General features: G+C 62.9%; 1 protein-coding gene across 2 annotated transcripts; it reads right to left on the reverse strand.

Annotated features, from left to right (window-relative positions):
- Positions 1–5,776: 5,776 nt before the first annotated feature.
- Positions 5,777–27,547, reverse strand: NUDCD3 (NudC domain containing 3). Of its 2 annotated transcripts, XM_036436293.2 has the most exons (6): positions 27,081–27,541; positions 22,821–23,161; positions 13,512–13,644; positions 10,263–10,406; positions 8,298–8,486; positions 5,777–6,961 (listed from the first exon to the last, which is right to left on the reverse strand). In XM_036436293.2, the coding sequence occupies exons 1-6, from the start codon at positions 27,270–27,272 to the stop codon at positions 6,851–6,853; spliced, it is 1,110 nt and encodes a 369-aa protein (XP_036292186.1). In that variant the 5' UTR covers positions 27,273–27,541; the 3' UTR covers positions 5,777–6,850. The 2 variants fall into 2 exon arrangements, with proteins under 2 accessions (XP_036292186.1, XP_036292187.1); XM_036436294.2 differs by lacking the exon at positions 10,263–10,406 and having other exon boundaries at positions 27,081–27,547.
- Between the last annotated feature and the right edge of the window lie 288 nt (positions 27,548–27,835).

Raw genomic sequence — 27,835 nt, forward strand, 5'->3', positions numbered from 1 at the left:
GGTGCGTGGGTGGGCCTGGGTGGTGGGTAAGCAGAGGCCTGGGGTGCTGCAGAGGTTCCAGGATGAGCCACAAAGTCAGGTCCCTGGGCAGTGACCAAAACATAAAGGACTATTGGGGTTCACAGCACCTGTGTGACTGTGTGACTTCAGTAACACCAGGTCTACACAGAAACAGACAAGTGTGGTCCCAGCAAAAATTCAGCGGACACACTGAACCCAAAATGACCGGGATGTTGGCCCAGCAGACTGTGAGGGCGATCCCGCAGACATGTGCCAAGAACTAAGGAAGTTCGGTGTCCATCAGTGAGGGGCCCGAACCTCAGCCCCATGCAGGTAGAGTGGCAGGAGCGATCTGAGTGAGAGGCGAGGCAGCACGGCGCCGAGACCTGGGAACAGCACAAACGGTCTCCCACACACGCCGCGCGTCTCCGAAGAAGGGGCGTGAGGCTGAGCAGAATAAATATTTGAAGATATAATGGCCAAGAACGTCCCAAATTTGATGGAAAACATCAATTTACATCTCCAATAATTTCAACAAACAGCAATCAGCACCGTATAAAAAGAGCCGCACTCAGACACCCACATCCTGAAACCCAGCGCACGCCCTGCCGGCAGCCGGAGAGACTCTGCACCGGGAACAATGGTGAGCCCGTAGCTGGCGGCTCCCTGACAGCGCCCGCCGGCGCTAACACAGCGGCATCAGCCACGTTCTGAGGGAAAAGACAGTGTCCACCCCCAAGTTCTCACCCAGGAAACGTCCTGGAAAACAGGGTGGATGTGCCTGGCCGGCGTGGCTCAGGGGCTGAGCATCGACCTAGGAACTGGGAGGTCACAGTTTGATTCCTGCTCAGGGCACACACCCAGATTGTAGACTCAATCCCCTGGGTGTGCAAGAGGCAGCCAATCTGCTTTTCTCTCATCATGGATGTTTCTTTCTTCCCTCTCCTCTCCTCTCCTCTCCTCTCCTCTCCTCTCCTCTCCTCTCCTCTCCTCTCCTCTCCTCTCCTCTCCTCTCCCTCTGCCTTCTCTGAAATCAATAAAAATACATATATTTTAAAAAGTAATCCTTTAAAAAAACAGAAACAAGGCTGAGGTGAAGACATGCACAGATGAAGCCGAGAATCCGCGGAGAGGGTGCGCAGCCCGGACACAGCCGCCCGCCCGGTCCAGGGGGCGGGGCAGCCGATGCCGGTGTACAGGCCCACCACACGGAGTGTGCGGACCTGGCCGGCGGGAGCCCGGGGCGGGCCTCGGGCCTCACAGCACTGCCTCTGTGTTCCGTCAGCAAACGCAGGACGGGAGACACTCAGAGCAGCTGGCCTGACGCTTCAGCAACGTCACGTCCCGGAAGGCGGTGAGACTGAGCGCCGGTCTGGGCAGCGAGAGCCTGATCGCACACGGCCAATTCCATCGGCAGGTGAGGCTGTGCCAGGACGCGGGGAAAAGCAGCCGACCTGGCCCCGGTCTGGGGTTCGAGGAGGGCATGGAGCAGGCTACGTCCTCATGTGACAGTCACGCCGTGACATGTGACAGTCACGACAGATCTTGCCCACATCGCATTGCCAGGGAGTCGGATGAGCGCAGAGGACTGGGAGGCACTGTCCACTGTGAACGGGTTTGTGAAGGACAGGCCTTGGGTGCTTGTGCAACTTCCAGCGGCTGGTCCTCCTCCAGCACTTGGCTCCTGTCTGCAGACCTCCAGTGAGTGTGAGAGGCAGCTGTGACCACACACACACTCTCTCACACAATCTCACACTCACACTCTCTCACACACACACTCACACACATTCACTCTCTCTCACACACACACACACACACACACACACACACACTCTCTCACACACACACACATTCACTCACACTCACATACTCTCACACACACACACTCACACAATCTCACACACACACTCTCACACACTCACACACACTCACACACACACACACACACACTCACACACACACATTCACTCTCTCACACTCCCTCTCACACTCACACACTCACACACACTCTCACACACACACTCACACACTCACACACACTCACACACACACACACACACTCACACACACACACATTCTCTCACACTCCCTCTCACACTCACACACTCACACACTCACACACACACTCACACACTCACACACACTCTCACACACACACACACACACACACACTCACACACTCACACACACACACTCACACACACTTCTGCTGTATTACTTCGGGGAGTGGTGTGCATTAAGGATCCAGCTCAGCATGCAGAGAACTGAAATAACTCCCATTCTGAGTCTAACAATCCACAGCACAGCACCCACCTGTGAACCTAAGGAACCGCCACTGGCACTGGCGTCGGAACGGCCTGTCGGGGGAGCCCTCACGCTCCCAATACTGCTGTCCACTGGGCCAACAGGAAGCCCTCTGCCACGGCTGTCAGTCACAGCCCCGCAGGTCCCCAACAGGGGTGACCCCCACTCCACAGTGCACGTCACCACCCCAGCGGGATAAGATTCTCTTCTTGCCCAGCAACACGCCCTGAAGCCGAAGCTCAGCCAATGGGAAGCCGTCCTGGCACGTGAGCTCACTTTCCTCCAATAAGCTTCATTTCCTGCAGGTGGTGCCTGCCTGGCCGCCCCTATAAAAGCCACTCACCCTGTGCACCTCCTCCAGGGCCTGCGCTCTGCCGGCAGCTGCTGTCCAGCCATGAACCATTAACGCAGCCAGCAGCCTCCACGTCTCTCCGTTACATTTATCACACAGCCTTCATCTCCGTGTCCTTCATCTCAGCAAAGTTCATGATCGCCTGCATACCGGGTTTCTGTCTTTTGTTAGATTTATGGTTAGTTTTTATGTTTGAACATCCTATTGTAAATCTTAAGATATTCTGAATTGTTGCTGACATGTAAACACAAGGTATAAAATACTGACATTACAGCCAGCAACCTTGATAACCTTTTTATAAGGTGCCCGAAATGCTTATGGATCTCTTCCCCTGTAAGTTACTGTTTTCTCTCTCCCTTCCCGACCTTTTCCTGCTTGCCTTTTGCACTCGCTAAACTCTCTGATATCATGGCAAGTTTTCAATATTTCATCATCAGGAAGGTATCTGTAGAGACTCTAACAGAATAAGGAAGTTACCTTCTACTCCTAGGATATAATTTAAATAACTTTAAACCTTTCAAAATGTGTTAAAACAGCTCACACATAGACAATTTTGTGACATCCCATATACATAGAAAACGTGTGCCCTGTCGGCTGTCGTTTGTTAGTCATGCTCGTCTGGTCTTTACTGAGTTTTTTGGTGTTTTTATGTTTTTGTTTTTTTTAGTCTACTTGCACTCTTAACATATTAAAGGTGAGTTAAAGATTTCCACTATTATTGCCAATTTTCTTTGTACATTTTGAAATTGTTAGGCTTATACAAAACCGTGAATGGTGCACTTTGGTGAGTAACCGTGGTCCTGACATCCCTCTCTGCCCAGGTACCGTTTCCCTCACGTGGACGAGCTGCTTTCGGCTCGGCGTGCTGTCCGGGCTGACATGTTGGACTTGGTTTGTCCAAACCCCGAGATCCCAAGAAACGATGGCCCTGCCTGGCTCCCGGGAAGACAGCCTGCGGGCTCAGCACTGCCTGCCTGCGTGTTGTGTGCCCGAGGCCTCGGCTGGAGAGGGCCGCCTGGGAAGGCACATGGGCAGTTTTCCTTAATTATCGTCAGCTGAACTCAAGGCACAGGCAGAGCCACACCTTGGGAACATGTTTCCCTAAGATGGCGGACGTGTTGTCAGCTTGGTCTTCCAATCAGCCCAGGTGTCGGCAGGGGCGGGACTAGATATGTAAATCCAGGCATGCTAGGGCCGACTTAAGAATGCAAATAAGCTGGTGCTACTTCCTGGAATTGGGCTATAAAATAAATGTTCTGGGAGGGGTCATTGTCGTCCTCCTCCTGCCTCTCCAGCAGACAGGATGGTGCCCACCAGCTCCCAGCTTAAAATCTATCTCTGTGTCTTCTCTATTTCTATTCTCAATCCCTGGCCGCTTCCACTCAGAACCAGTTCGTTCATCCCTTTCTGTGCGGGAAGCAGAAAAGGGAGACCCCGCCACATCAGGCCCCCCGCACTGGGCCGCGCGGCATCCACTGGACCAGGTTTATTAATGTGTCCTCCCAATCCCCGTGGTGAATGAAGGCCCATCCCAGCACCTCGGAGGTGGGCGGGATGCTCTGGGCTATTAGGACACACCTGGGGGCACTGGGGCCCTCAGGCTCAGGGGAAGGTCGTGTGAGGACAGGCGGAGGCAGTGTCTGCGAGGAGGAGGCATGGGGAGGCCTCGGGGAAAACCAGCCTGCTGACACAGGATCCCAGCCTCCGGGCGAGATCTGTCGTGTCAGCAAAGCTCAGGGCACTTTGTGCTCCAGGCACTTTGTTAGGCGGCCTCACCGACTAATACAACCTGTCATGTGCGGGGGGGCCGTGCACCAGGCCGGCCGGTCTGTCCCAGGCCGGCTCTGCCGCACCCGTGAACTCGGGGGCTGCAGACCGAGCGGCCAAGGCCGGTGCAGGCACACGACGACCCGGGAGAGCACCTGGCCCAGACGCCCGGCAGGTGCCTCACAGGCGTGGCAGCTCTGCTGCAGCTGTGAAGACGGCCGGCCTTCTTCACAACCAGTGGTTGTCTGGTGCTTCACCGCATAAACAATTTTCGAGTGTGAGCTTCCGAGTGTCTGAGGGCTGGGGGAGGGCAGGCCCCGGAGGCCCTCCCAGGGCGGGCTCCTGAGGGCGGGCGGGAGCTGCTGCAGGGATGCAGGTGGGGGTCAGGGGCCAAGGCTGATCCCCTGAGCTTGGTCTGGCTCCTGCAGGGAGGGGTCTGCAGGCTGTCACCGGGTGTGGGACCCCTGGACATGGAGGGCGGGGTGTCACTGGGTGTAGGGGACCCCGCACATGGAGGTCGGGGTGTCACTGGGTGTGGGGATCCCACACATGGAGGGCGGGGTGGCCCGTTATACCCTCAAGGACAGAAGGGGCCACTTCCCTGCGTTCACAGGATGGGCGGGGGTCCAGCAGGGCAGCAGCAGCAGTGGTTCCTCTCGCCTCCCTCCCGGCCCTGCCTCTGCTCCCTCCACGGCCCTGAGGCCCAGGGCTGCGGGCACCTCTCAGCCTGTCAGCCCAGAACCTCTGGGAGCCCCGAGGGTGGGCTCCTGCAGGTGCGTCCTCCGGAGCCCAGGACAACCGGGACACTGCGGCCCCAGTGACCTCCCCAAACCCTGGAAGGTCCTGACCCAGCAGCTTCCCGAGGACGCCGTCCCACAAGGCACAGGGCCCTCCCTCAGCCTTGGCACCAGGAAGACAGTCAGGGGGGCCGTCTCCCCCAGGGCCCTGTCCCCCCACGCCCCCAGCAGGCATCAGCTGCTGAACCGCCCCAGGCAGGGCGAGACTGCAGGATGGGCTGGCTGGCTCCCTCCCAAGGGGCCCATGTCCATGTGGTGCTGGAGTGCAGCAGTGGGCGCTCAGGGACACTGCCAGCTCAGACCGGGCCCAGCCCACCTGCCCACAAGCCTGTCACGTGGGCGTGGGTCAGGGCTCCCAGGGCTGCAGTCGCCAGGACACCTCCCACAGGACTGACTGTGCCCACCCCGAACACTGGAGTCCACCCTCCTCCTCCTTCCTGCCCCTGAGCACCTCCATTCATTCAAGCTGTTGACCTCGCCCACGGCCGTGCAGGAGGCGGGGCCAGACCCCCAGCTGGCACCCGGGATGGGCACACAGAACAAAGCCACACAGAGGCCGAATGCTCAAACACGTTTATTGCAAACCCACGTGGTGCACAGCGGTCCTGTCCTCGGGCCTCGCCGGGCTCCGCGGCCCGTCTGCTGCCGCCGCCGCGTCTGCAGAGAGAAAACAGGCAGGAGCAGCGGCTGCAGGGCAGCCAGGGCAGAGGCGCCCGAGGGGAGGGCACCGCCTCCGGCCGCAGTGACGGCTCCCTCCGGGCCCGGACAGCGGCGCACGGACAGCCACGGCGCGGAGAACAGACGCGGGCCAGGACAGCCACCAGCCGTGGTCCGTCCCATCACCGAGACGCAGGCCACCCACCTCGCTCGGGGCAGACCCAGGGGCACGCGTCACACGGACAACAGAGCCCGGGCCGAGGAGGGGCCCGGCAGGCGCAGGACCGGCCGGTGGCGCGAGGGTCCGGCTCAGCGCCAGCACCACAGGGGCGCAGGGAGGCCGCCGGGAGCAGAACGCCGGCGAGAACCGGCTCCCGCCATGCACACAGCTGGAAGCCTCTGGAAGGGCTGTCTGCCCAGGCTCCTCGTCCCAGGCTCCAGTGGGAGGCCCGGTCCTGGTGATGGGCACGTGGCCTGCGGGACGGGCGCAGGCTCGGGTCCGAGGCGGTGGGAGCAGAGCTGTGGTCGGGTTGCCGAGAGGGACGGGCAGCCGCTCAGCTCCGACAGGAACCAGGCCCCACAAAGGAAGGTGCAGGGAGGTGGGGCAGAGCAGCGGTCAGAGGTCAGAGGACCCGCTGTGCGGGCGGCCACAGGACTTTCTCCAACGCCCAGACATCACCAAGGGCGGGTGCCGGGTGCCCGGCTGAGGACGTCTCGCCCAGCATGGGAGGCCGAGTCCCCAACGTCCGGAGTCGCCCACCCACCCCCTCCTCCCGCCCCCGCCCCCCGCCCCCCGCAGCACCACAAGCAGAGCTACAGACAACAGCGAGGGGTCCCGGGGGCCTGCTCCACCAGCACCCTCGGGCGGCCCGCCCGGCTCCAACGGCTGGAGAAGCAGGCCGGGCAGAGGCCACAGGCCCTGGAAGAAGGGGCAGGGAGGGCGTCAGACGGCGCCGCGAGGGGAGGTCTGTCCCTAAAACTGCACGGCCCCGGGGGAGATGTTGAACATGGCCGGGTCGAAGCGCTGGCCGCGGAAGGGAGAGCCTTCAGCGTCCCACCCCTTCTTCAGCATCTCATGGACTTTCTACAACAGAAAACAGACAGGAGTTAACCCTCCACCAGCCCGGCCCGCAGACACGCTCCTCCTCCGGACCCGCCTGGACCCGCCTTGAGCCTCCGCAGGCCGAGCTCCACGCAGACTCAAACCGCTGGCCGCCGGCCGTCACCAGGAACCCGCCCTCCCACGTGACCATGTCTCCACGTCTCGGGGTCACGCGGTGCTGGTCACCTGGTCCCCCGATGCCGGGCGGGCGTGGCCTGGCGCGCGGACCATGAGGGGCGGGAATGCGCCGAGGATGGCGAGCCCGTGGGGTCGGCCCGCAGGCCTCCTGCGTCCGTGGTGACAGCCCCCCCAGGGCACGAGGGACCTGCACCAACACCTCCTCCCGGCCACGCTCCACGGGCACAGTGACCTCCATGGCCACGTCTCCGGCCTCACCCCGGCTCTGGCCCTGACTGAACAGGAGGACCTCAGCCGGGCGGGGCCGCCCCCCACAGGACCCTGCAGGGCTGGTCTGTGCTCGCGCATCACGGCTCTGCCACCGCAGCTACGGCCAGGTGTGAGCTGCGTGCCATCTGGACGGTGACCAGCTGACCAGCCGGAGCCGCCGGAGCCAGGACGCAGGGGACAGCTCTGCCCCCCCACACCCTCACCGCCCAGTCCACACCGCCCCGTCCGCGCCCCGCCCCGTCCGCACCGCCCCGTCCGCGCCCCGCCCCGTCCGCACCCCATCCCGCCCGCACCGCCCCCGTCCACCCCGCCCCATCCGCACCCCGCCCCCGTCCACCCTGCCCCGTCCGCACCGCCCCCGTCCACACGGCCCCCGTCCACCCCGCCCCGTCCGCACCGCCCAGTCCACACCGCCCCGTCCACCCCGCCCCGTCCACCCCGCACCCCATCCCGCCCACACCGCCCAGTCCACACCGCCCCGTCCGCACCGCCCCCGTCCACCCCGCCCCATCCGCACCCCGCCCCCGTCCACCCCGCCCCATCCGCACCCCGCCCCCGTCCACCCCGCCCCATCCGCACCCCGCCCCCGTCCACCCTGCCCCGTCCGCACCGCCCCCGTCCACACGGCCCCCGTCCACCCTGCCCCGTCCGCACCGCCCCGTCCACACCGCCCCGTCCGCCCCGCCCCGTCCACCCCGCACCGCCCCGTCCACCCTGCCCCGTCCGCACGGCCCCGTCCACACGGCCCCCGTCCACCCCGCCCCGTCCGCACCGCCCCGTCCGCACCCCGCCCCGTCCGCACCCCGCCCCGTCCGCACCGCCCCGTCCGCACCGCCCCGTCCACACCGCCCCGTCCACCCTGCCCCGTCCACCCCGCCCCGGCCAGCCTCCGAGCCGGGGCGGCACGCACCAGCTCGTGGCTCTGGGGCTTGCCCTGCAGCTTCTGGTGGTAGTCGAAGGTGAGCCGGTCCAGCACGGCGTGCTCCTCCTCGCCCACCGTGGCCATGGAGCGCTCCTTGTTGATCTGGTCGATGTCGATGGGCTCCTCGCCCTCCAGGACGGCGTTCCACCAGTACTCGCCCGCCTTGTTCAGGCTCACCTGGGCGGGCGGGCGGGCGGGCGGTCAGTGTGGGGGCTGCGGTCTGAGGGGGCATCCCGGCTGCTGGCTCGTTTTCCCAGAACCTCCTGACACTGGTCCGATGTCGCACACCCACCCCGTCTGTGCTGGGGGCTCGCTGAGCCCACCGCTCCTCCTCGCTCACACACCCGCTCCGGGTCAGGAGGCAGCCCGCCCGGGGAGGTCACTCCCCACAGCCGCCCTGGGCCAGGTCTGGGCCAAGGAGACCCGGGAATCGGGCTGTGGGGGGCGGGGGGGCGGCGAGGACGAGGATGGCGGGCAGGAGCCTCCTGCCGGGGGTGCCCGGGGCTGAGCCACAGGAGCCGAGCAGGGCAGGGCTGGAAGCAGACGAGGAGACCTCCATCCACGAGGCCGCCCGCCTGCCTGCCAGCCGAGTCCCCAGGAGGCTTCTCCCTGACACCACCCACCCTGGCACCCAGGCCCAGGGACAATGCCTCACACCGGGAGGCGGGCGGGCCAGCGGCCCCACCCCACCCACCAGGCGCTTCCACCACAGCCTCGGCCTCACCAACTTGTATTTGCTATTTTTTAATCCTCACCCCAGGACGTTTTCCCATGGAATTTTATTACTTTTTAAAATATATTTTTACTGATCTCACAGAAAGACAGAGAGAAACAGAAACATCAGTGATGACAGAGAATCATTGATGGGCTGCCTCCTGCACCCTCCCTATTGGGGATTGAACCCAGGACCCTTCAGTTCACAGGCCAACACTATCTACTGAGCCACACGGGCCACGGCTTTCCCTTGAATTTCAGAGCGAGTGGAGGGAGGTGGCAAGAGGAGCATGGACGTGGGAGACACTGGCTGGCTGTCTCCTGCACGTCCCGAGCAGAAGTGATTGGCGAGCCTTCAGGCGTGGCTGTCGCTCAAACCATTGGGCCCTGCTCGGCCGGGAGCCTCGTCCTCACAGAAAGCCAACAGGGACGGGGAATGTGGGGGAGTCAGCGAAGGCCCAGTGTTTGGGGGGACAGGGTGGCACCTGGGGCGAGGGGACCTGCAACCAGAAGCCAAGGACTAGCCAGCCTGCCGCCCCGTCCGAGCGCTGTGACACGGGGGAGGGTGCGCCTGCGCGAACCCGTCCTGGGCCCCAGCCCCAGGGACGCCCGGACGGGCAGCGAGCACGGCGGCTCCCTCGGCAGCTCCGTGGGCAGTGCGGCCGGCGCCCTGCGGGAGGGGGCCGGGGGGGCTCGTAACCAAGGAGGAGCGGGAGCCAGAATCTCGAAGCCGCGCTCACACTGTGTGGGCGGGAGGCAGGCGAGAACTGGCTCCGGGATTAGCTGCCGCCCCCGCCTGCAGGGCTGCCAGGGCCCGGGCTCGGGAGGGCGGCTGGCGGCTGGGGGCAGGCCCCCGGGGAGGCCCCACCCGTCCCAGGGTTCCCACGACGCCCCTTCCCTCAGCCTGGAGGTCTGGGTCCCCCTGCTGTCTCCAGTCCCCTCCTCTCCCAGGACACACGTCAAGGACAGCCAGGGACCTCCCATGGCGCCTCCTCCCCTGCACACACGCTCCCCACGTCCCACAGCCGGGGCGGGACGGTGGGCCTCCCCTAGTCCCCGGGCCAAGCAACCGGACGAGGAGCGGTGGCCCTGGAGGCCCGTGACGCCCCAAACCGGCCACAGGCCAGACTGGGACCGCGGGCCCTCCCCACCCCCCCCAGCCGGGCTGGTCACCCCGTGGGTCCCCGCAGGCCGTCGTCACAGGGCCCGGGCCTCCCGCCCGCAGGAGGCAGCACTCACCAGCACGCACTTCCCGGGCTCCAGGCTCCACAGGGAGCTCTCCGTGTTGACCTTGTGCGTGAACTTCCCCTCCATGAGCACACGCTCCCCGCTCTCCTCCAGCACCGCCACGCGGATGGAGCTGCTGCTGAGCGCCACCGAGACCTGAGGGGCAGAGCGAGCTGTGGGAGGGGAGTGGGACAGCGGGCGGGAGGGGAGGGGAGGGGAGGGGAGGGGAGGGGAGTGGGACAGCGGGCGGGAGGGGAGGGGAGGGGAGGGGAGGGGAGTGGGACAGCGGGCGGGAGGGGAGGGGAGGGGAGGGGGCAAAACAAGGCGCTGGCACCCTGGGGTCAGCAGGTGTCCTGAGAGGCAGGTGGTGAGGAGTCACCTCCAGAAGAGCCAGAGAGGGGGAGGGAGAGGGGGAGGGGGAGGAAGAAGGGGAGGGGGAGGGGGAGGGGGTGGGGAGGGGGAGGGGAGGGGGTGGGGAAGGCTGCTTTCCCTCCACAAGCCTCGGCGGCAGGGCCGACCTGACCGGACCAGGACAGACTGACCGTGGCTATCCCTCCGCAGCCGCTGCTGCCTGAGCCCGGTGCTGGGCTCTGGCCTGTCCCTGGAACCGCTCCACAAGCCGAGCTGCGGCCCTTAGGACCCCACACGCCAGGCCCGGCCCAGGCCCAGACTCCGGGTCAGGACCGAAGAGGAAAGACGGGACCTTCTGCCGTTTCACTTCCTCTTTAAACCCTAAGACCTGTGCTTTACAACGAGGGTGCTTGCAGGACACGGAGGTGACCTGGCGCCCCGACAGCTCCCTGGTCACTGCCGAGCGGCTGAGAGGCCTGAAACACGACGCTCAGGCACCAACCGTCCCCCACGGGGCGTGAACACCGGGGAGGCGGGAGACCTGGGCACAAAGGCATCCACACGCAGGCGGGGCCGGGGGCGGGGGCCGGGGGGGCCCAGCCTCCGGGAGGAAGAACTCACTCGCGGGCTCTGCACAGCCTCAGGCCAGCCAGCTCCCCAGGCCTCCCCACAGCACCCCCTCCCCCGCGTGGGCCCGGCCGGGCCAGCACTGCGGCCAGCACGCGCGGCCGGCCGCGCTGTCCTGCCTGCACGGGAGCTCAGCTCAAAGCCCGGCAGCCGGCGGAGGGCCTGGTGTGAGCCCCCCTCGCCCGCCTCAGCGCCAGCTGTCACCGGCCTGCACCTCGGTGGGGAACAAACACACTTTCAACCAGGGCGCCCAGGGAGGGAGGAAACGGGCAGCATGGAGGCGGGCGGGCACAGAGCCGAAGCAGACACGCTTCCTGGCGACGCCGCAGTGAGATCTGGGGAGACGTGTATCTAAGGAACCAGAATGAATGTACAAACAGCTGGGCAGAGACTCAGCGGAATCAGCAGCTGAACAGCCTTGGCAGACACTGGAGATCGGGTCAGACGGGAAGGCCGAGGCCAGGCGGAGCCCACATGCGGACGCTGTGGCCGCCACTGGACATTCCCAGAGCTGAAGGAAGCGTGCCTCCAGGCCGGGCGCCCATGGCGGCTGCAGGCGGGAGGCCCAGGGGCCGAGGGGAAACTTCCCGACACTGACTTGTAAAAGGCCCTGAAAGCCCACGCCCAGCTGACCGCCACGTCCGGACGCGGGGGCCGGGTGAGAGGACAGGAGCGAGCCCCCCTCTAGGGCAGAGCCAGATCTGCCCCATCCCACACCCGCCTCAGACACTGCCCATCACCGAACCAGGGTTCCCATGACGCCCCTTCCCTCAGCCTGGAGGGAGAGGATGAAAGCTGAGACCGAGGAGGAGCTGCGGGGCCAGCACAGCAGCCCTGGCCGTGACGCCCGCACACTGGCAGCTCTGCTCTGGGGCTGAGAGAGATCTCAAATGTCTCCTCACAGGAAGACCACGGTCACTGACTGCCATCCTCTCTACAGAAAAGGGAAACGTGTAAAGTGTCCCCTCGGGAGTTCGACCGGGAGTTCAATTGCTATGAACTACGAGCTTTTGGCACAAACTCCAGCAGCATTTCGAGTGGGGGCTGAGCCGCTCCAGGCAGGGCATGCCCAGAGGCCGGGCGCTATTCCGGAAGGTTCCCAGGCATGGAGGCGGCAGCACGGCGTGAGCCCTGGGCCGCAGGGCCTCCCCGGTCAGCAGGACCCCCCTCGGGAGGAGGAGCGCGCTAGGAGAGGGACCCGCTGCCGTCAGCATGGCCCAGGCTGATGGGGCGCGTGGCCTGGCCTGCGCCTCAGGGAGCTTTCTCACCTGCAATGAGACTTTACGCTAAATGCTCTGGAGGCCAGTTTTCCAGCATCACACCCTACCACTCACAAAACGCCAGGTTGGTAACCAGCCGGCTGACGTCACGGTCGCCATGGCTACCCTGAGGAAGGCAGGCAGAGTGGACGAAGCAAAGACCTGCCCACGTCTCCGAGGCCTGAGCCCCGAGCTTCGCCTAGAAGTTTCCTTCAGACTCACCCGGAGGACAGGGAAGAGATGCCTGGGAACCAGGACAATGCCCGGCCCGCCTCCGCCCTCGGGCAGGCCCTGCCAGACACCGCGGGCAGAGGAGCTTCCCGCCTGTGCTCCGCAGCTGCTGGAGAAGGGCCAGGACCCCACACTCGGCCCCCTGCACCCGGGCTGCACCCCCACCCCCGTGCTGCCGCAGTCACGCCGCCATCAGGACGGCCCTGGGCGGTGCGGGCAGACAGAAATGCACGTGCTGACGGTCGCCGCGGAGCCCAGGGAGCGCGGCGGCCGAGAAGCCCTGAGGTCAGCAAACAGCGGCAGCAGGCTTGCCGCTCAGCGCCCACGCCCGGTGGGTCACGGAGAAACGGAGAGGAACTGCTGAAAGGAGGTCACAGCGTAATGAGGATGCCGCGGAGAGCACCGCGGGGGGGAGTCCGAGTGGCGGAGACCAAGGGGGGTACACTGAGTCCGGGTGTCACAGACGCCTCACTGCCTCAGTGCCGGAGCCCCCACCAGGCCGGCCGCACCGAGCCGAGCAGCGCCGCGCCCTCCTGCGCCCACACGGCCAGGGCGGCGGGGATGGGCCTGAGCAGCACCGGCCGGCAAACAGCCGCCGCCCGTCCCTCCAGAGCGGCTGCTCGTCCCGGCCGCACTCTCCAGCCTGTCTCCTGTGGAGACTGAGCCACGGACACGAGCGAGCAGCTTAAAGCGAAGCCCGAGGGCGTCCACGAGCACGGAGGGCGGGGGCGGGGGCGAGGCACACCGGGCTGGGCACCTGGGCGGGGGGAGGGGCCGGGGGGCGGCTGGCTACCTGCCGGCCCTTGACCACGTGCCTGGGCACCGGCACCTTGAGCTCCAGGTCGGTGTAGTCCTGGGACCAGGTGTAGTTGTCCCGCACGGCTCCGTTGTAGCTGTCGGGGTTTCTCTGGAACTGCTCCTGTCTCCTGGAAAGAACCACAAGTCAGGCGCCAGCCCGGCCACGGCCCCTCACACCCCAACACGCGTGCTCGAGCCTCCTGGGAATGCTCGCTTTACCACGCGTTTCTTTTTAAATCCACATCAGTCATCTTCCCTACGCCCGGCATCAGGACTCGGCCCGCCACAGCCGCCCAGGCGAGGTCCTCACCACAGGACCCGGCCGGCCGGCAGCGGAGCCGTCCTGACCCCAGAGCAAGAGCCGCATTCGGACGAGGAGGGCCCCTCACAGCTGCTGCTGGCCCACGTGGACAGTGCGAGAAGTGTCCCGGAGCGGTGTCCACAGGACCCACAGGCGTGTCACTCCCCGAGGTCAACACATCCACGTTCATGCCGGCCGGCGTGGCTCAGGGGTGAGCGTCGACCTCTGACCCAGGAGGTCGGGTTTATTCCCGTCAGAGCACATGCCCAGGCTTTGCACTCGATCCCCAGCTGGGGGTATGCAGGCGGCTGCCCATTAATGATTCTCTCTCATCAATGACGTTCCTCTTTCTCCCTCTCTGAAATCCACAAAATTTTTTTTTAAAAAATAGGGAAAAAAAGATGTAAGACATCACTGCAATCAAATGTCCCCAGTCCTGCCCTGGTCCGTTGCTCACTGGTTAGAGCGTCTGCCTGCGGACTGAAGGGTCACTGGTTCAATTCCGGTCAAGGACATGTGTGGGAGGCAAGCAATTGATGTGTCTCTCACGTTGATGGTTCTTTCTCTCTCTCCCTCCCTTCCACTCTCTCTAAAAGTCAATGGAAAAATATCCGCTGGTGGGGATTAACAAAAACAAAAAACAAGAAACACTCAATGACGGCTTCTGTACGAGAAATCGAGGAGGCAGGTGGCTGGGATGATGTGCCGCCGATGACGGCCCATAGCTGTGTCCAGGCTCTGCTCCCGCCGGTGTCGGCCATGCGCTCCCACACCGAGGAGAACGGGCTCCTCCTTCCATCACGTCAGTTATCCGAACGGAAAGGCGCTCCGCCTCTCACAGATGTGAGCGCGAGACGTACGCACTGAACCAAAAGTGGGTCATCTGTTCCGTAAATACAGCCACTGAGGGATGCGCAATTCTTAGTCTTTTAACCGTGTTCTACTAGTCGTCCAAGAGGAGGAAGCTGCTCCAATCACCAGGAGCTTCCAGTGAGCAGTGCCGACCGAGAGCCACACTCCCACCTCCGGGGGCGGCCGGCGGGAGCAGAGCCTGGACACAGCTATGGGCCGTCATATCGAGTTGCAGCACCAACACTCACTCAGCAGCGCAGACCGATGTCCAGCCACAGCCTGGCTCTCATCCCTCCCCACCCCCCAGCCAGCAACTGCCCCGAGGGGCACCTGGTGAGCCCACAGAGTGACTCACCCAGTTTACACCTGGCCTCCCAGTGAACCTCAAAGTCACAGCCCTGAGTTTCTACCAATCCCGACAGCCCACCCAGTCCTGTCAGGACCCCACTGCTACTCGACACCCCCACCTTACTCCCAACTTCCAACTCACAAGCCCAGCCTCAGGTCCCCGGGAGGCTGTGAGCTGTGGGTGACGCTGTCCCTCTGTGGTGAGCGACACTCTGCTGTCCTACCAGCAGGTGCCACGGGGTTTGGGGGAGGCCGACACTGGGGGACACAGGCCACAGTGGGGTGGCTCGAACCCCTGCCTGTGCTGCTGACACTGGCATCAGATACCAAAATGCCAGATTCGTGAAGTCCAGTCCTGCTTCGGGTTCTTGGTGAGTAAAAGCTCAGTGTCCGGGAGAACACAGAGATGGGAAGAGCAGGCGAGGAGGGTTCTGGGAGGCGGGGCCCAGGGAGAGAAGGGGTGGGAGGCCAGGGCAGACTGTGAGCCTGGGCCACCTCTGTCCTGGCCACAAACAACGGGCACTGACCCAGCTGCTGACCGTCCCCAGCCGACCAGGGACGGGTGTGCCTAGCCTGAAAGGAGGCGCCGGCAGAACGGAGGCACCTGTCAGGAGTGCGGCCAGGAGCAAGGCCAGCTCTGCAGGAGATGGCATGGCGAGGGGACTGGGGAGGCGGGGAGGCGGGGAGCCGGGGACCCCAAAGATAGAGCCTGTTCGGCATGGAGGAGGCGTGAGCAAGCCTTCCTCACGGCAATCCCAGCCCAGAGGGCAGGAACAGCATCCCAGCAGCCCCTGGGCCCCCCAGCAGTAGGCACCCCGAGGAGAAACGGAATGTTTCCTAAGTCTCTCCCCACTGGACACTTAGTTGCTGCAAAGGAGAAACAGTAACTTGTCAGCCACAGGAAACACCAAGAAAACCACCCTGGCCAGGGACGGCCTGCAAAGAGAAGTCCCACTGAGGACGGGGTGGCCCATGCAGAGAGAGATGAGGCCACGCTGGGTGGAGGCCCCCGAGCGGCTGCAGCAGGGCCTGAGGCGTGGGAAGTCGTCGTATGAGTTCTGCAGCGGTTTTGTGCACTGACTGTCTGAGAGTAGAACGTGTTTTAAAGACCACAAGAAACAGACGGGGACTCTGGGCACCACTGCGTGGGGCTCAGCACGTGGCCCCACCCCTGACGCCTGCAGCCCACACCGAGCTGCGGCCGCTGGACCGAGGGCCGTGGCTGTGGTTCAGGTTCTGGGTGTGAACACGCACAGTTCACTTCTGAACTCGTTGTCACCAACACGCCACAACAGACACCAGCAGCCTGCATCTCAGAGAATCCACGGCTGGAAACCCAGATGGATCACTGGTAGACAGGACCCCGAACAAGCCCACAGCACGTGGACGGAATGAAGGCACAATCCCACAGGGCCACACAGAGGGAAGGAAGGCACACCTGCCTTAGAAAGAACGGCTCCAGCAGGCGTGTCGATCCCTGATTCGAAGCGTGAATTCCACGTTTTCCCAAAGAAAATTTCTGGACGTGAACATGGCCCCCAGTGGCCGTTAGGGAGAACTCCCTTTCATCACACATTCTGTGAGCTTTCCTCTTTTATGGTTGTTCATCCTCACCCAAGGCTATTTTCTTATTGATTTTTATTTATTTATTTATTATATATTTTTTATTGATTTTGTACAGAGCGGAAGGGAGAGAGACAGAGAGCTAGAAACATCGATGAGAGAGAGTCATCGATCAGCTGCCTCTTGCACGCCCCCTACTGGGGACATGCCCGCAACCAAGGTAAATGCCCTTGACCGGAATCGAACCCGGGTCCCTTCAGTCCCCAAGCCGACGCTCTATCCATTGAGCCAAACCAGTTTCGGCTGTTATTGATTTTTAAAGAGTGGGAGAGAGGGAGGAGGAGAGGGGGAGAAGGAGAGGAAGAGAAACATGCAAGTGGCAGAGACATCAATTGATTGCCTTTCACAAGCATTATGGCTGGGGCCGGGGATCAGACCTGCAACCCAGGTATGTGCCCGACCGGGAATCGAACCCACAAGTCCTCGGTGCGTGGGCTGACACTCTAACCACTGAGCACACTGGCCAGGGCACACTTGCAACTTTCAAAAACATTTACCCTACATCCCCAGCCAGCTCACCCCACCACAGGCAGCAAAGCACAGACTGCAGGACTCTGGGGCAGCACTTGCTTTTCTAAACAAACTGATTTTGAGGGAATGAAAGAGGAGAGAGGGTTCCCAGCCGTGTCTCAGGCGGTTCCTTAGATTCTCTAGGAACGTAGGCTGTTTGGCACCTATTGTAGCAGTGTAGTGACAACAGAAAAGCGATGGGCAGCAGGGGTCTTATTTGCAGATTTACACAAACGTCATCACTGCTATTTAGATTGGGACGATACAGAAAACCGGACACTGACACCGAGCAGGGATGGGCTGGCGGTGGGTGTGCGGGCGGGTGCGTCCTTCAGTCTCTCCCGTCCGTGATCAGTTGCCATGAAAACATCCTCAGTGGGTGCATGTCGTTTCCCACGGAGACAGCGAGCTGGCTGGACGGCCTCGGTGGTACAGGAAAGCACACAGGGCGCTGGCTGTCGAGTCCGAGCAGGCTCTGCGCTGAGAGCTGCTCTCTCCGCACACAGGGCGCGCCCGCGTCCCGCCCACGCCCGCGCCCAGGACCTGCCACTCGCCCACAGCGCTGGTCCAACCCCACATGGTGACGCCACAAGCTTCTCCATCTGCAAGAAGCAGGCGGTTCGGGCTCTCACACCTGGACACACACTTCCCAGGGGGAGTACTGCCGCTGAGCCTCACTGCCGTCCTCCCATGGGCTCCCGAGCCGCCCTGGGCTCGGGCAGCCGCTCACCTTGCAGCACAGCTTCAGTCTCCAGCAGCTCCGTGACATCGGTAGTGTCAGACACCCACCAAGCTAGCCCCTGCTAGGATGAAGCTAACAGCTATATGCTATAGGGAAATGCAAAATAAAAACAAAAATGCCGCCTGGCAGGTGTGGCTCAGTGGTTGAGCATCAACCTATGAACCAGGAGTCAGTCTGATTCCTGATCAGGGCACATGCCCAGGCCACAGGCTGGATCCCCAGGAGGGGACGAGCAGGAGGCAGCCCAGCAGACCAGTGATTCTGTCTCATCAGTGACATTTCTCTCTCCCTCTCCCTTCCTCTCTGAAAGCGATAATGACGTTAAAACCTTAAACTCCTAAACCAATCGTAAAAGGCAGTGTGCACATGGCCCAGCACCACCTCCCCGGCGGAGAACAGATGGCGAGGAGACACGTGCCCAGGGGCACGGCTTCCCGCAGGCACAGCCGGATGAGAGCCGGGGGCTTGCTGAGAGCTGGGCCGGCCGCCTGCAGCCGAGGGCAGTGCCCGCACCGGGAGGAGCGTGGGCACACTGCGCACCCCCAGGGCACCTGGAGCCGCCACACAGCCCAGCTCCCAGGCAGGAATCTACTTTCCTTCTTCTTTTCTGGAGAATTCTGTTTCTGATCCATCAAGGCAAAGCCAGAGGTGGCCCAGCCTGTCTGGATTCCCATCTCATCCCAGCACCAGCGGCAGCGACACCTGCCGGCCGAGCAGGGGACGGCAGGACAGTGGCAGCCCGGACCAGCCCCGGCAGCCTGCGCTGGCAGCTCTGAGAGGCGCTTGCTGTCCCTCCCGGCCCTGGGCACAGCACCCGGTCCTCTGAGCGCAGGCCCGGCTCAGGGCAGGCCCACCGGACCCTGAGCACCCCGGCACAGTGTCCTCAGCTGGACAACGTGGAGCTGGGAGCCAGGCGGAGCCCAGCACTTCCTCAGGTCCAGAACACGTGTGCCCAGACTCCCCTCCAAGGAAGCCCTGGGCAGGGGTGAGTGTAGCTCCAATTAAAACCCCTCCAACATCTCCTGGGCCACCCACACGCCTCACGGGGGTTTCCGTGTAGAGAGACCTGCGGTCGGTCAGCGGCCCGGAGGGGCCGGGCGGAGAGGCCAGAGCTGGGTGGGCCGAGTGCCCGGTCGATGGCCCTTATGGGCCCACACGTGTCGCACGAACATTCCAACAGTGAACTCTAGTGTAAAGTGTACACGTGAACATGGTTATAATAAGAATGTGTGTGCCGAAACTGGTTTGGCTCAGTGGTAGAGCATCGGTCTGCGGACTGAAAGGTCCCAGGTTCGATTCCGATCAAGGGCATGTACATTGGTTGCGGGCACATCCCCGGTAGAGGGTGTGCAAGAGGCAGCTGGTCGATGTTTCTCTCACATCGACATTTCTAGCTCTCTATCCCTCTCTCCTCCTCTCTGTAAAAAATCAATAAAACATTTAAAAAAAAAAAAGTGTGTAAAATACAGATGCACACGCTCTATCATCTTACTTCATTTCCCCGCAGGGCCTCTGCTGAATTGTTTAAATTCAACAAGCACGTGACAGACAGGAGGACAAAAGGAGTGGCTGCTGCCCACGGCCAGCACTGGAGAGCCTCCAGCAGTGGGCGGCCAACAGGAACCGTGGAAGCCAGCGTCTCAGCCCTGGTCCCGGGTACTGGCTTCTGGACAGGGTGCTAATGGACAGAGATTGTGTGTGGTCATCGGAAGAGTAACTGCCTTAGTCTCCCAGTGACAGAGCCCGACCCACAGCTCACAGGGTGCAGACCGGGCACTGACGGGCGCCTGGGGCCACCTGGGAGGGCAGGGCAGGCTGCCTCCATGCCCACTCTCGGACCCGCCGCAGCTGCAGCTCAGGCGGCACTCGGGTGGGACTCCGAGACATGGCCACCACTTCCTGCTTTGTCCATGGAAACCAGAGAGCTCCTGAGGGCTGAGGCCCTCCCTGCCAGGGTGCTGGCCGTGCCCGGCTGAGGTTTTCCTCCCGGCCAGCTGGGCCTCACAAACAGTGCAGGCTGCCAGGACAGCCGCTGGCCGGGAACAGACAGTGGCCTACAATACCACCACAGCCAGGAGCGCTCGCACGTACTCAGAATCAAAGCCAAACCCCCTTTTCGTTTTTAGAAGTTACAAAAATAGTACCAAAAACAGTAAAATAAAGTGTATGCTCATTGCAAAAAAATTAGAAAACATAAGGGACAAAGATGACAATGAAAACACTCAGTTCCACCGCTATTCTTGTTTTCTTCCAGGCCTTCTCTCCGTTCAATAATAAATGTTTCCCAAACTTGTTATTAGTTTGAAGCCTGCTTTTCTCATGACATTCTACCATGAGAATATGGGTAAGTCAGGGTTCGACAAAGGACCAGAACCAGAAGAGATACATTAAGAGATTTACCGTAAGAAACGGGCTTTGTGCCTGTGCGGCGGCAAGGCCAGTCCAACCAAGAGGCCACCATGGAGGCCAGAGACAGGCTGAGCTGCTGTCCCAGGCGACCCTCCCAGCTGTCCAGGGCTGACCACCCGGACAGTCTCCCTCACCGAGGCCACACCACCACCCTGGGCCCCCGATGGCGCTCGCTGAGGACGTAACGGCCATCCCCACCCAGCCAGCACTCCGAGGAGACGCCTGCGGTGTGCTCAGCGTCCAGCACTCTCCGGTCTGGCTGATGCAGTGATGCTGGAACAGACGAGACGGGACAGAAGGAACTGCATGTCCCATCTACCCTGTCCTGTCTAACCAATTCAGGGACAGGCTCCTGGAACAGGGGAGCCCTGGGGAGCCAGCAAAGATCCCGGGGCCTGCGAGGGCAGGACACGGCCACGGTCCACCAGCCGGAGGGCAGGCGGCTGCCCACCTGGAGGCTGGGAGAGCCCTCGCGGCCACGTCTCAGCAGAGGGAGGACCAGCCCAGGACAGTGAGAACTCCCGATGCCAGCGAGCTCCCAGGGGCTATGCCCTGCCGGCAGGAGCAACCCTCCACAGGCCTTGAAGGGACCCAGAGCAACCCGGCGTTCACACGCCCAGCATCCAACACAAAACTACCAGGTGTGTGAACAAAGGAAGACGGCCCAAATCAGGAGCCCACTCCGTCCACAGAAACAGCCAATGACAGAGACGATGAGACTTTCCACGCGGCTGCAGACACGTTTAACAATTTAGAGCAAAGCCACAAGAGAAGTCAAACCCTAAAAGAGAATCCGAGGGGATGGCAGAAAGCGTGCCTCCTGCTGTGGACGCGTGTGGGTGAGCTGAGGCCGGACCCACAGCAGGGGAAGGAAGTCTGAGGACAGGACCTCGGAGAAGAGACAACGAGAAAGCCTGGGTTCAGGGCTCAGAAATCCCCGCAGCATAAACACAGGGGATCCCCCCTCCACCCACACCCGGAGCTCAGACTGCAGCGATGAGGAAGGGAACCGCCTTCAGGGGGCACTCTCCCCCTCAGAGACCCAGCGAGCACAGAGACAGACTCTCCGCTCAGAGACCCAGTAAGCACGGAGACAGACTCCCCCTCAGAGACCCAGCGAGCACAGAGACACTCCCCCTCAGAGACCCAGCGAGCACAGAGACAGACTCCCCCTCAAAGACCCAGCGAGCACAGAGACAGACTCTCCCCTCAGAGACCCAGCGAGCACAGAGACAGACCCCCCCCCCTCAGAGACCCAGTGAGCACAGAGACAGACCCCCCCTCAGAGACCCAGCGAGCACGGAGACAGACTCCCCCTCAGAGACCCAGCGAGCACGGAGACAGACCCCCCCTCAGAGACCCAGCGAGCACGGAGACAGACCCCCCCTCAGAGACCCAGCGAGCACAGAGACAGACCCCCCCTCAGAGACCCAGCGAGCACGGAGACAGACTCCCCCTCAGAGACTCAGCGAGCACGGAGACAGACTCCCCCCTCAGAGACCCAGCGAGCACGGAGAGGACAGACTGTGAGTCCTGACGGGAACCACCGGCAACCTCTCTGTGCCAGGACGCCGCCCGGCCCGCTGAGACCAGCGCCAGGGCTGGGCACGTTTGTCTTTTAAAAAGGCTCCGTTTAACATGCGGCGAGAGTACCCCCAGCCGTGAGGACCCCACCAGGGCTGTGGGACCCCCGCAGGGGGAGGCCCCTCCCAGCCCCTGCCCGGGACACACATCAGCCGAGGGCCCCTCCAGGCCCAGCCCTTTCTCTACGGAGTCCCAGGAGCACCAGGTGCAGCAGCCCCCTCCTGCACCCCCGCCTCGCCGGCCACCACCTGCTGGCTGAGCCTCCCTGGGGTGCTCCCCTCCACCGTCAGCGTCGCAGTGTCGCCGCCCTGACCTCCGCGTGCTGCCCCCACCAGGAGCTGTGCTCAGACAGCCGAGGGGGCGCGGGAGCAGGAGAGCGGAGAGGACGGGGCTCCCCGGTTGGCACAGGGCAGGGGCGGGCTTCCAGACATGCACGGGAGCACAGGAGGCAGCCTAGCAGGGCAGACGTGTGTGGCCAGGCACAAACCAGACTCAACCCCGAGGAACAGCGAGGACACTGCCTCCACCCACGGACACACCAGGGCACTCTGCTGCACGGCCCCCTGAATCGACAGCCCCTTCAGGTGCGTGAGGCCCAGCACCCTGGCGCACACACCGCCATGTCCCGCAGGAAGGACTGCTGCCACTGGGAGGGACTGCTGGAGCCCACAGACCCTGGCCTTCACGCTGAGTGACACGCACACGGCCTGACCCTACCAGGGACCAAGGAGGAAGGCAGCAGCCACTGTTCCCTGTGGAAGCAAATACTGTCCCTCGGCCTGTAAACACGAGGAGCTGAGTAAGTGCTGGCCAGGCACTGTCGCCCAAAAGAACCACACCCACACACACACACACACACACACACACACACACACCCCCACCCCAACCCCGCCCCAACCCCACCCCACCGTGTCCAGCGAGAAAAGAGGTCTTACCTGGGAAGAGGTGGGGGCTCCCTTGGGGTCTGAGCAGCACCCGCTTCTGAGGCCGGCAGCTCCGCAGCCTCCCGGGAGCCGGGGGCCACCGCCTGCACGTCATGCAGCTGGCCTTGCGGCTCCGCAGGCCCGCCCGAGGCCCGGGCCGTGTCCGCGTCCGCGTCCGCGTCCGCGGTGTTGACCTCCACCTCCAGCTCCAGGGCAGGCACAGGCGCCTGCTCCCCCGAAGCCGCAGCTTCCACCTCCGCAGCCTCCGCCTCCTTCCTCCTCAGCTTCTCCTCCAGCTCCTTCCTCCTCTTTTCATCGTCCTGGCGAGCCATGCGGTCGAAGGTCTGGAACACCTGGGAGCAGACGTGACCCAGCAATGAGCGGCGGCGCCGTGGCAACGTCCAGGGCGAGAGGCAGCTCCCACGGGGGACACACCGCACTGGACTGCACCGAGCAGCTGTGAGCACCTCCATGTCCGCAGACGTGCAGCCGACAAGCAAGACCCACAGCAGCCCACCCAGCTCTGGGCCCGCCCGCCCTCACTCACACCCACTGCCGGCAGCACAGACAACATGCTGCCCAGGGGCCTCGCCGGGTGTGGGCACCAACCCCACTGCAGGGCGAAGGGGGTCCAGCTGGCCTTCGCTCCCCAGAACAGCGGGGCTCCCTGCACAGGCTAGGGAAAGCGTGGAAATTCACTCAACAAACCCCGTGCCCTGCCTGCCACGGCAAGCAGCCCCACTGACAGCTCCGGAACTTGGCACGTGGCGAGCCAGCCGTCTCCTCTGCAGCCAGCAGACCACACCGACCACGGGCAGGACAGGCTGGCTGCACACGCGGGCGTCAGGCTGACACGAACCCCCTTCTGCTGAGAGAACCCGGAAGACTTTTCCGGGGACGAGGGGCCTGAATCAGACCTCAACCAAAGGCACCCCTTCCACTGGCACCACCTGCCCGGGGGCGGGGCCTCCACTCAGCTCCTCCCCCCTGGGGCAGGAAGGAGGGACACCCACCCTGGAAAGTGGGGCAGCCTCCCCACGCCAGCAGCCATGCTCCCAGTATTTACCCAGAGGAGCTGAACCCTCATGCCCACACAGAAATGTGCACACGGCAACTTCATTCATGCGTGTCGCAACTCGCAACACCCTTCAGTAGGTGGCGGGCACACATGGACGATGACTACTCAGCACGGCAAGGAAACCATCGCGCCAGGAAGACAGTGAGAGGACAGTCTGAAAGGCTACATACGTCCGGTACGGTTTCACCCGTCACCTCTGGACACGGCAAAGCCCGACAGGACAGTCCCATGGCGGCCAGCGGCTCAGGAGGAGGAGCAGGGGGCGCAGGGATTTTCAGGGCAGTTTACGACTCTGAGTGATGGCCGTGGGGGGGGGGGGGGGTTATGTGTCATGGCATCTGTCCCGCCCCGAGTGAGCCTGAGGCGCACTGCGGCTATGGTGATGGTGCCGTGTGTGCAGGTTTATCGACGATGACAGATGCTGCGACTCCAGGGCGATGGCAATGGGAAGCTGGGCACATGGGCGCAGGGGGTTACGTAGGACGTCTGCTCAACTATGCCGTGAACCTAAAAATTCTCTTAAGTTCATGTGTTCTTGAATTTTTCAGCTGAAAATTCCCACGAAAAATGATGTTAAAGTTGGTCAGGGCTGCCACTTAGGGAAAACCTTCTTTTATAGATGCGCATGGCGCGGGGAAGGTCCGCTGCCTGCGTAAACGCTCGCGGTGGACAACGGCTAAGGACCAGGAGCTAGGTGGAGAGGAGCCTGCCTCTCCCAGGGCGGGTCCTTCGGGCCGTGCACCAGGCTTGCAGGTCCTCGGAATTCGGGGGAAGTCTGAGAAGCTGAAGACCCCCTGCACCCCCCCAGCAGGGCAGCACCCACAGGAGGGCCTTCTGCATCACCGCAGACGGGAGGTCAAGAGCCACCTGACCCACGGCAGGTGACACTGCAGCACCTTTTACGGGTTATAAAGCGCGTGACAGACAAGAGGACGTCAGTGACTCGGCCCATACAGCGCAGTGACCACCACAGCTCTGGGTGAACCCGTCCCCACATCCCAGTGGAGGCATCACGATGCCGGTGACTGTGTTCCTATGCCAGCAGCACACCCCCCTCCGCCCCCAACCGTCCTATCCCGGAATCTGCGCTGACCCAGCCCCTCCACGCCGTGCCCCATGCTGACCTCGACCAACGCCTCTGTGGGTAAAGGAATCTTCGATCTGCCCAGAAAACAGTGGCGGGGAGAGGGAAGAGAGTGCTGGCAGTGAAGGCTCCTGGCAGTGCTGACAGGAGGAAGCACTTCCAGAAAACACCAGCCCTCCAGCCACCTGCTGGGAACTGCCCTTGGTGCTGGTGAGACTCCCCCGTCCACCCCCACTCCTCCCGCTCCACAGCCTCTGCTTCTCCCCTCCCTCCCCTGCCCATGCCCATGCCCCAGGGCTGCCCTCCACCTTCAGCTCTTCTCTCCTTCAAACTGCCCAGCTCCTGTCTCCTGCAAGATCCAATCCCTCAGCCCCATCAGCCTGCATACAGGCAGGGGCTCCTGTCTGCATCTCACATCCGACTGGTCTCACACTGGCCCTTTCACCTAAGTTCAAATGGCAGAACAGTTAATGCGCTGTCATTACACCAGGTGCCCACGTCTGAAACCTCAGGTCATCTGATTCACCTGCCCCCTCCCTCTGCCCTGGAAGGGTGCATGGAGCACAGTAGGTTCTTTATACACTGACACCAGACACGTGAGCTACCTGTCTGTCCACCAGCAGAACAAAGGCTAAGGCCGGCCTTTCAGGCTGCGTTAGAATTAAGTCAGGTGGCACCTACAGTGTGAGGCTCCTCCCATAATAATCAGCACATACCAGCGCTCAGCAGCTGCTCCTTTCTCCTCCCTGCACGCTACCTCCACCCTGGATAACAGGGTGCCCACCCTGCTGTGGGATGGGTGAAAAGGAAAGAGCTGGAATCACAAAAAGGATGAGTGTGTGGAATTCTATAACCTTGCTGAACTGGCACCCTCACCTGCCACATAAAACTCAACCATGTCGGCCGAAACCTGTGTGGCTCAGTGGACTGAAGGGTCCCGGGTTCGATTCCGGTCAAGGGCATGTACCTTGGTTGCGGGGACATCCCCAGTAGGGGGTGTGCAAGAGGCAGCTGATCTATTATTCTCTCTCATCGATGTTGCTGGTTCTCTATCCCTCTCTTTTCCTCTCTGTAAAAAATCAGTAAAATATATTTTTTTAAAAACAAAAAAACCAACCATGTCCATTTCCCAGGAACGTCCATGGAGTTCAAACTGCCAGACGCCCTCACCCAGCGGCACTCAAGACGCTGAGAGAGCGAGGCACAGCCTCAAGTTCTGGATGAGCCTGTGCCAGACACCGTCATCTCCGGCAGTAGCTCACTCCTCCGCAGGCACAGCTGTCAAGGAGAGGACAGGTGCGCGTGCCAGAGGACCTGGGAGGCCCCACCAGCGTTTCCAGCTTCTTGGGTTCCTACAAGCAGGCTCCGGACTTGGCTGAGCGAAGTCCCCCCTCCCTGTGAAACTTCTGATGTCCAAGCCTACCCCCTCCTCCCAGGGCCTGGTCATACAGCTCGGCCGCCGCCTCGCACAGATCTCTGCTCTGATGTGTTTCACCTTCTCAAATGTCACAAGCGTCACAAGGAAGCCGACACGAACACCCTCATTAAATACCCACCCCGCAGTGCCTCGCCAACGTCGCTGGCAGCTGAGTGCGACTACTTGTTACATTCCAAGGAGCACAGCCAACTTCGGCCGGTGAGTGTTAACAGATCTCAAACACACAATGCATGTAGCCTGGGACACACGGGAGATGCTCAAGCGCGCTGCTTCAGACCTGGGAAGCCGCATTTCAAACAAGGGACCACACCCACAGAAGCCACAGCTCACCAGTCCCCCCGCTGCCTCCAGCCCGCGGCCCTGGGCGCGCAGGTCCGCGCTCCCACCCCCGACCGGCAGCCCCGGCGCCCCCGCGGGCCCAGCGCGGCGGGCGCTGGGCTCCTCTGACCCCCAAGCGCGCCCGGTGTTACCCGCGCCGGGCCCGCTCCCGCGAAGAGCAACTCGATACGGACCAGCGGCTCTGCTTACTCGCAGCCCCGGGCCGGGAGGTGGACCCAGGCCAGCGCCGGAGGGAGAAACTGAGGCTGGGCGCGCAGGGAGGGTCTGGGGCTCCGGGGAGGGTGCTCCCGCGGCCGCCCCCCCCCACCCCGGGTCGCCCGGTCCCCCGGTCACCTGCAGCACCAGCGCCTGCGCGGCCCCGGGCGGGAAGCCCATCCGGTCGGTCGGGTGGCGCAGCAGGCGGTAGAAGTCCGTCTTGCGGTAGAGGAAGCCGAAGAGCACGCGCAGGAAATCCTGGACGTTGCCCACATGCTGCAGGATGCCCAGCAGGGCCTGGTCGTACAGCTCGGCCGCCCCGGGCTCCATGGCGTCGCCGACCGGAGGGAACTCGCTCACGGCGGGCCGGACGCCGGACGCCGGCCTCGGCTACTTCCGGTGCGTCGCGGTAACGGCTCCGCCGCCCGCGGGCCCGCGAAACTTCGGTCCGCGCTCGCTCGGCCTCGCCGCAGGCCCCGCCCCGCCGCGCCGCGCCGCCGGCCCACCCGGGCGGCCTCCTGAAGAGGGGACGTGGGCCCCCAAGTGGCTCCTAGACGCCCGAAGGCGGGGGCTCCGCGGCTGAGGGCGCCTAGTGGCCACCTTGGAAACGGGCGGAAGAGAGTGCGCGGCGGCGTCACGCGCCCGGCGTTATCACGTGATCCGGCGTCGTCACGTGGTCTCCCCTCCCCAGAGCTGCGGGGTAAACAAACTGCGGTCTGTCCTCTATTGAAATGCTGTCAGTCAGCGGGGTGAAGCTAGCTTTGCCCTTCGATGCCTATTGCTAAGCGGAGCCGGTGGGAAAGCTGCGGCGCAGCACCGCCTTCCGGAAGAGGCAGGCTGTGGGACCAGTCATCCGGCGCCGCGTTTGCCAGGGCGGGTGTGGGAAGAGGTTG

Source organism: Pipistrellus kuhlii, unplaced genomic scaffold, assembly GCF_014108245.1.
Source record: "Pipistrellus kuhlii isolate mPipKuh1 unplaced genomic scaffold, mPipKuh1.p scaffold_m20_p_133, whole genome shotgun sequence".
In the NCBI taxonomy this organism is placed as follows: Eukaryota; Metazoa; Chordata; class Mammalia; order Chiroptera; family Vespertilionidae; genus Pipistrellus; species Pipistrellus kuhlii.

Coding starts and splice junctions, on each gene's coding strand:
- NUDCD3 (XM_036436293.2), bottom strand. CDS start 27,272: ATGGAGCCCGGGGCGGCCGAGCTGTACGACCAGGCCCTGCTGGGCATC. Junction 13,645..22,820: donor GAGCCCCCACCTCTTCCCAG/GTAAGACCTCTT, acceptor GGTTCTTTCCAG/GAGACAGGAGCAGTTCCAGA. Junction 10,407..13,511: donor ACGTGGTCAAGGGCCGGCAG/GTAGCCAGCCGC, acceptor TCTGCCCCTCAG/GTCTCGGTGGCGCTCAGCAG.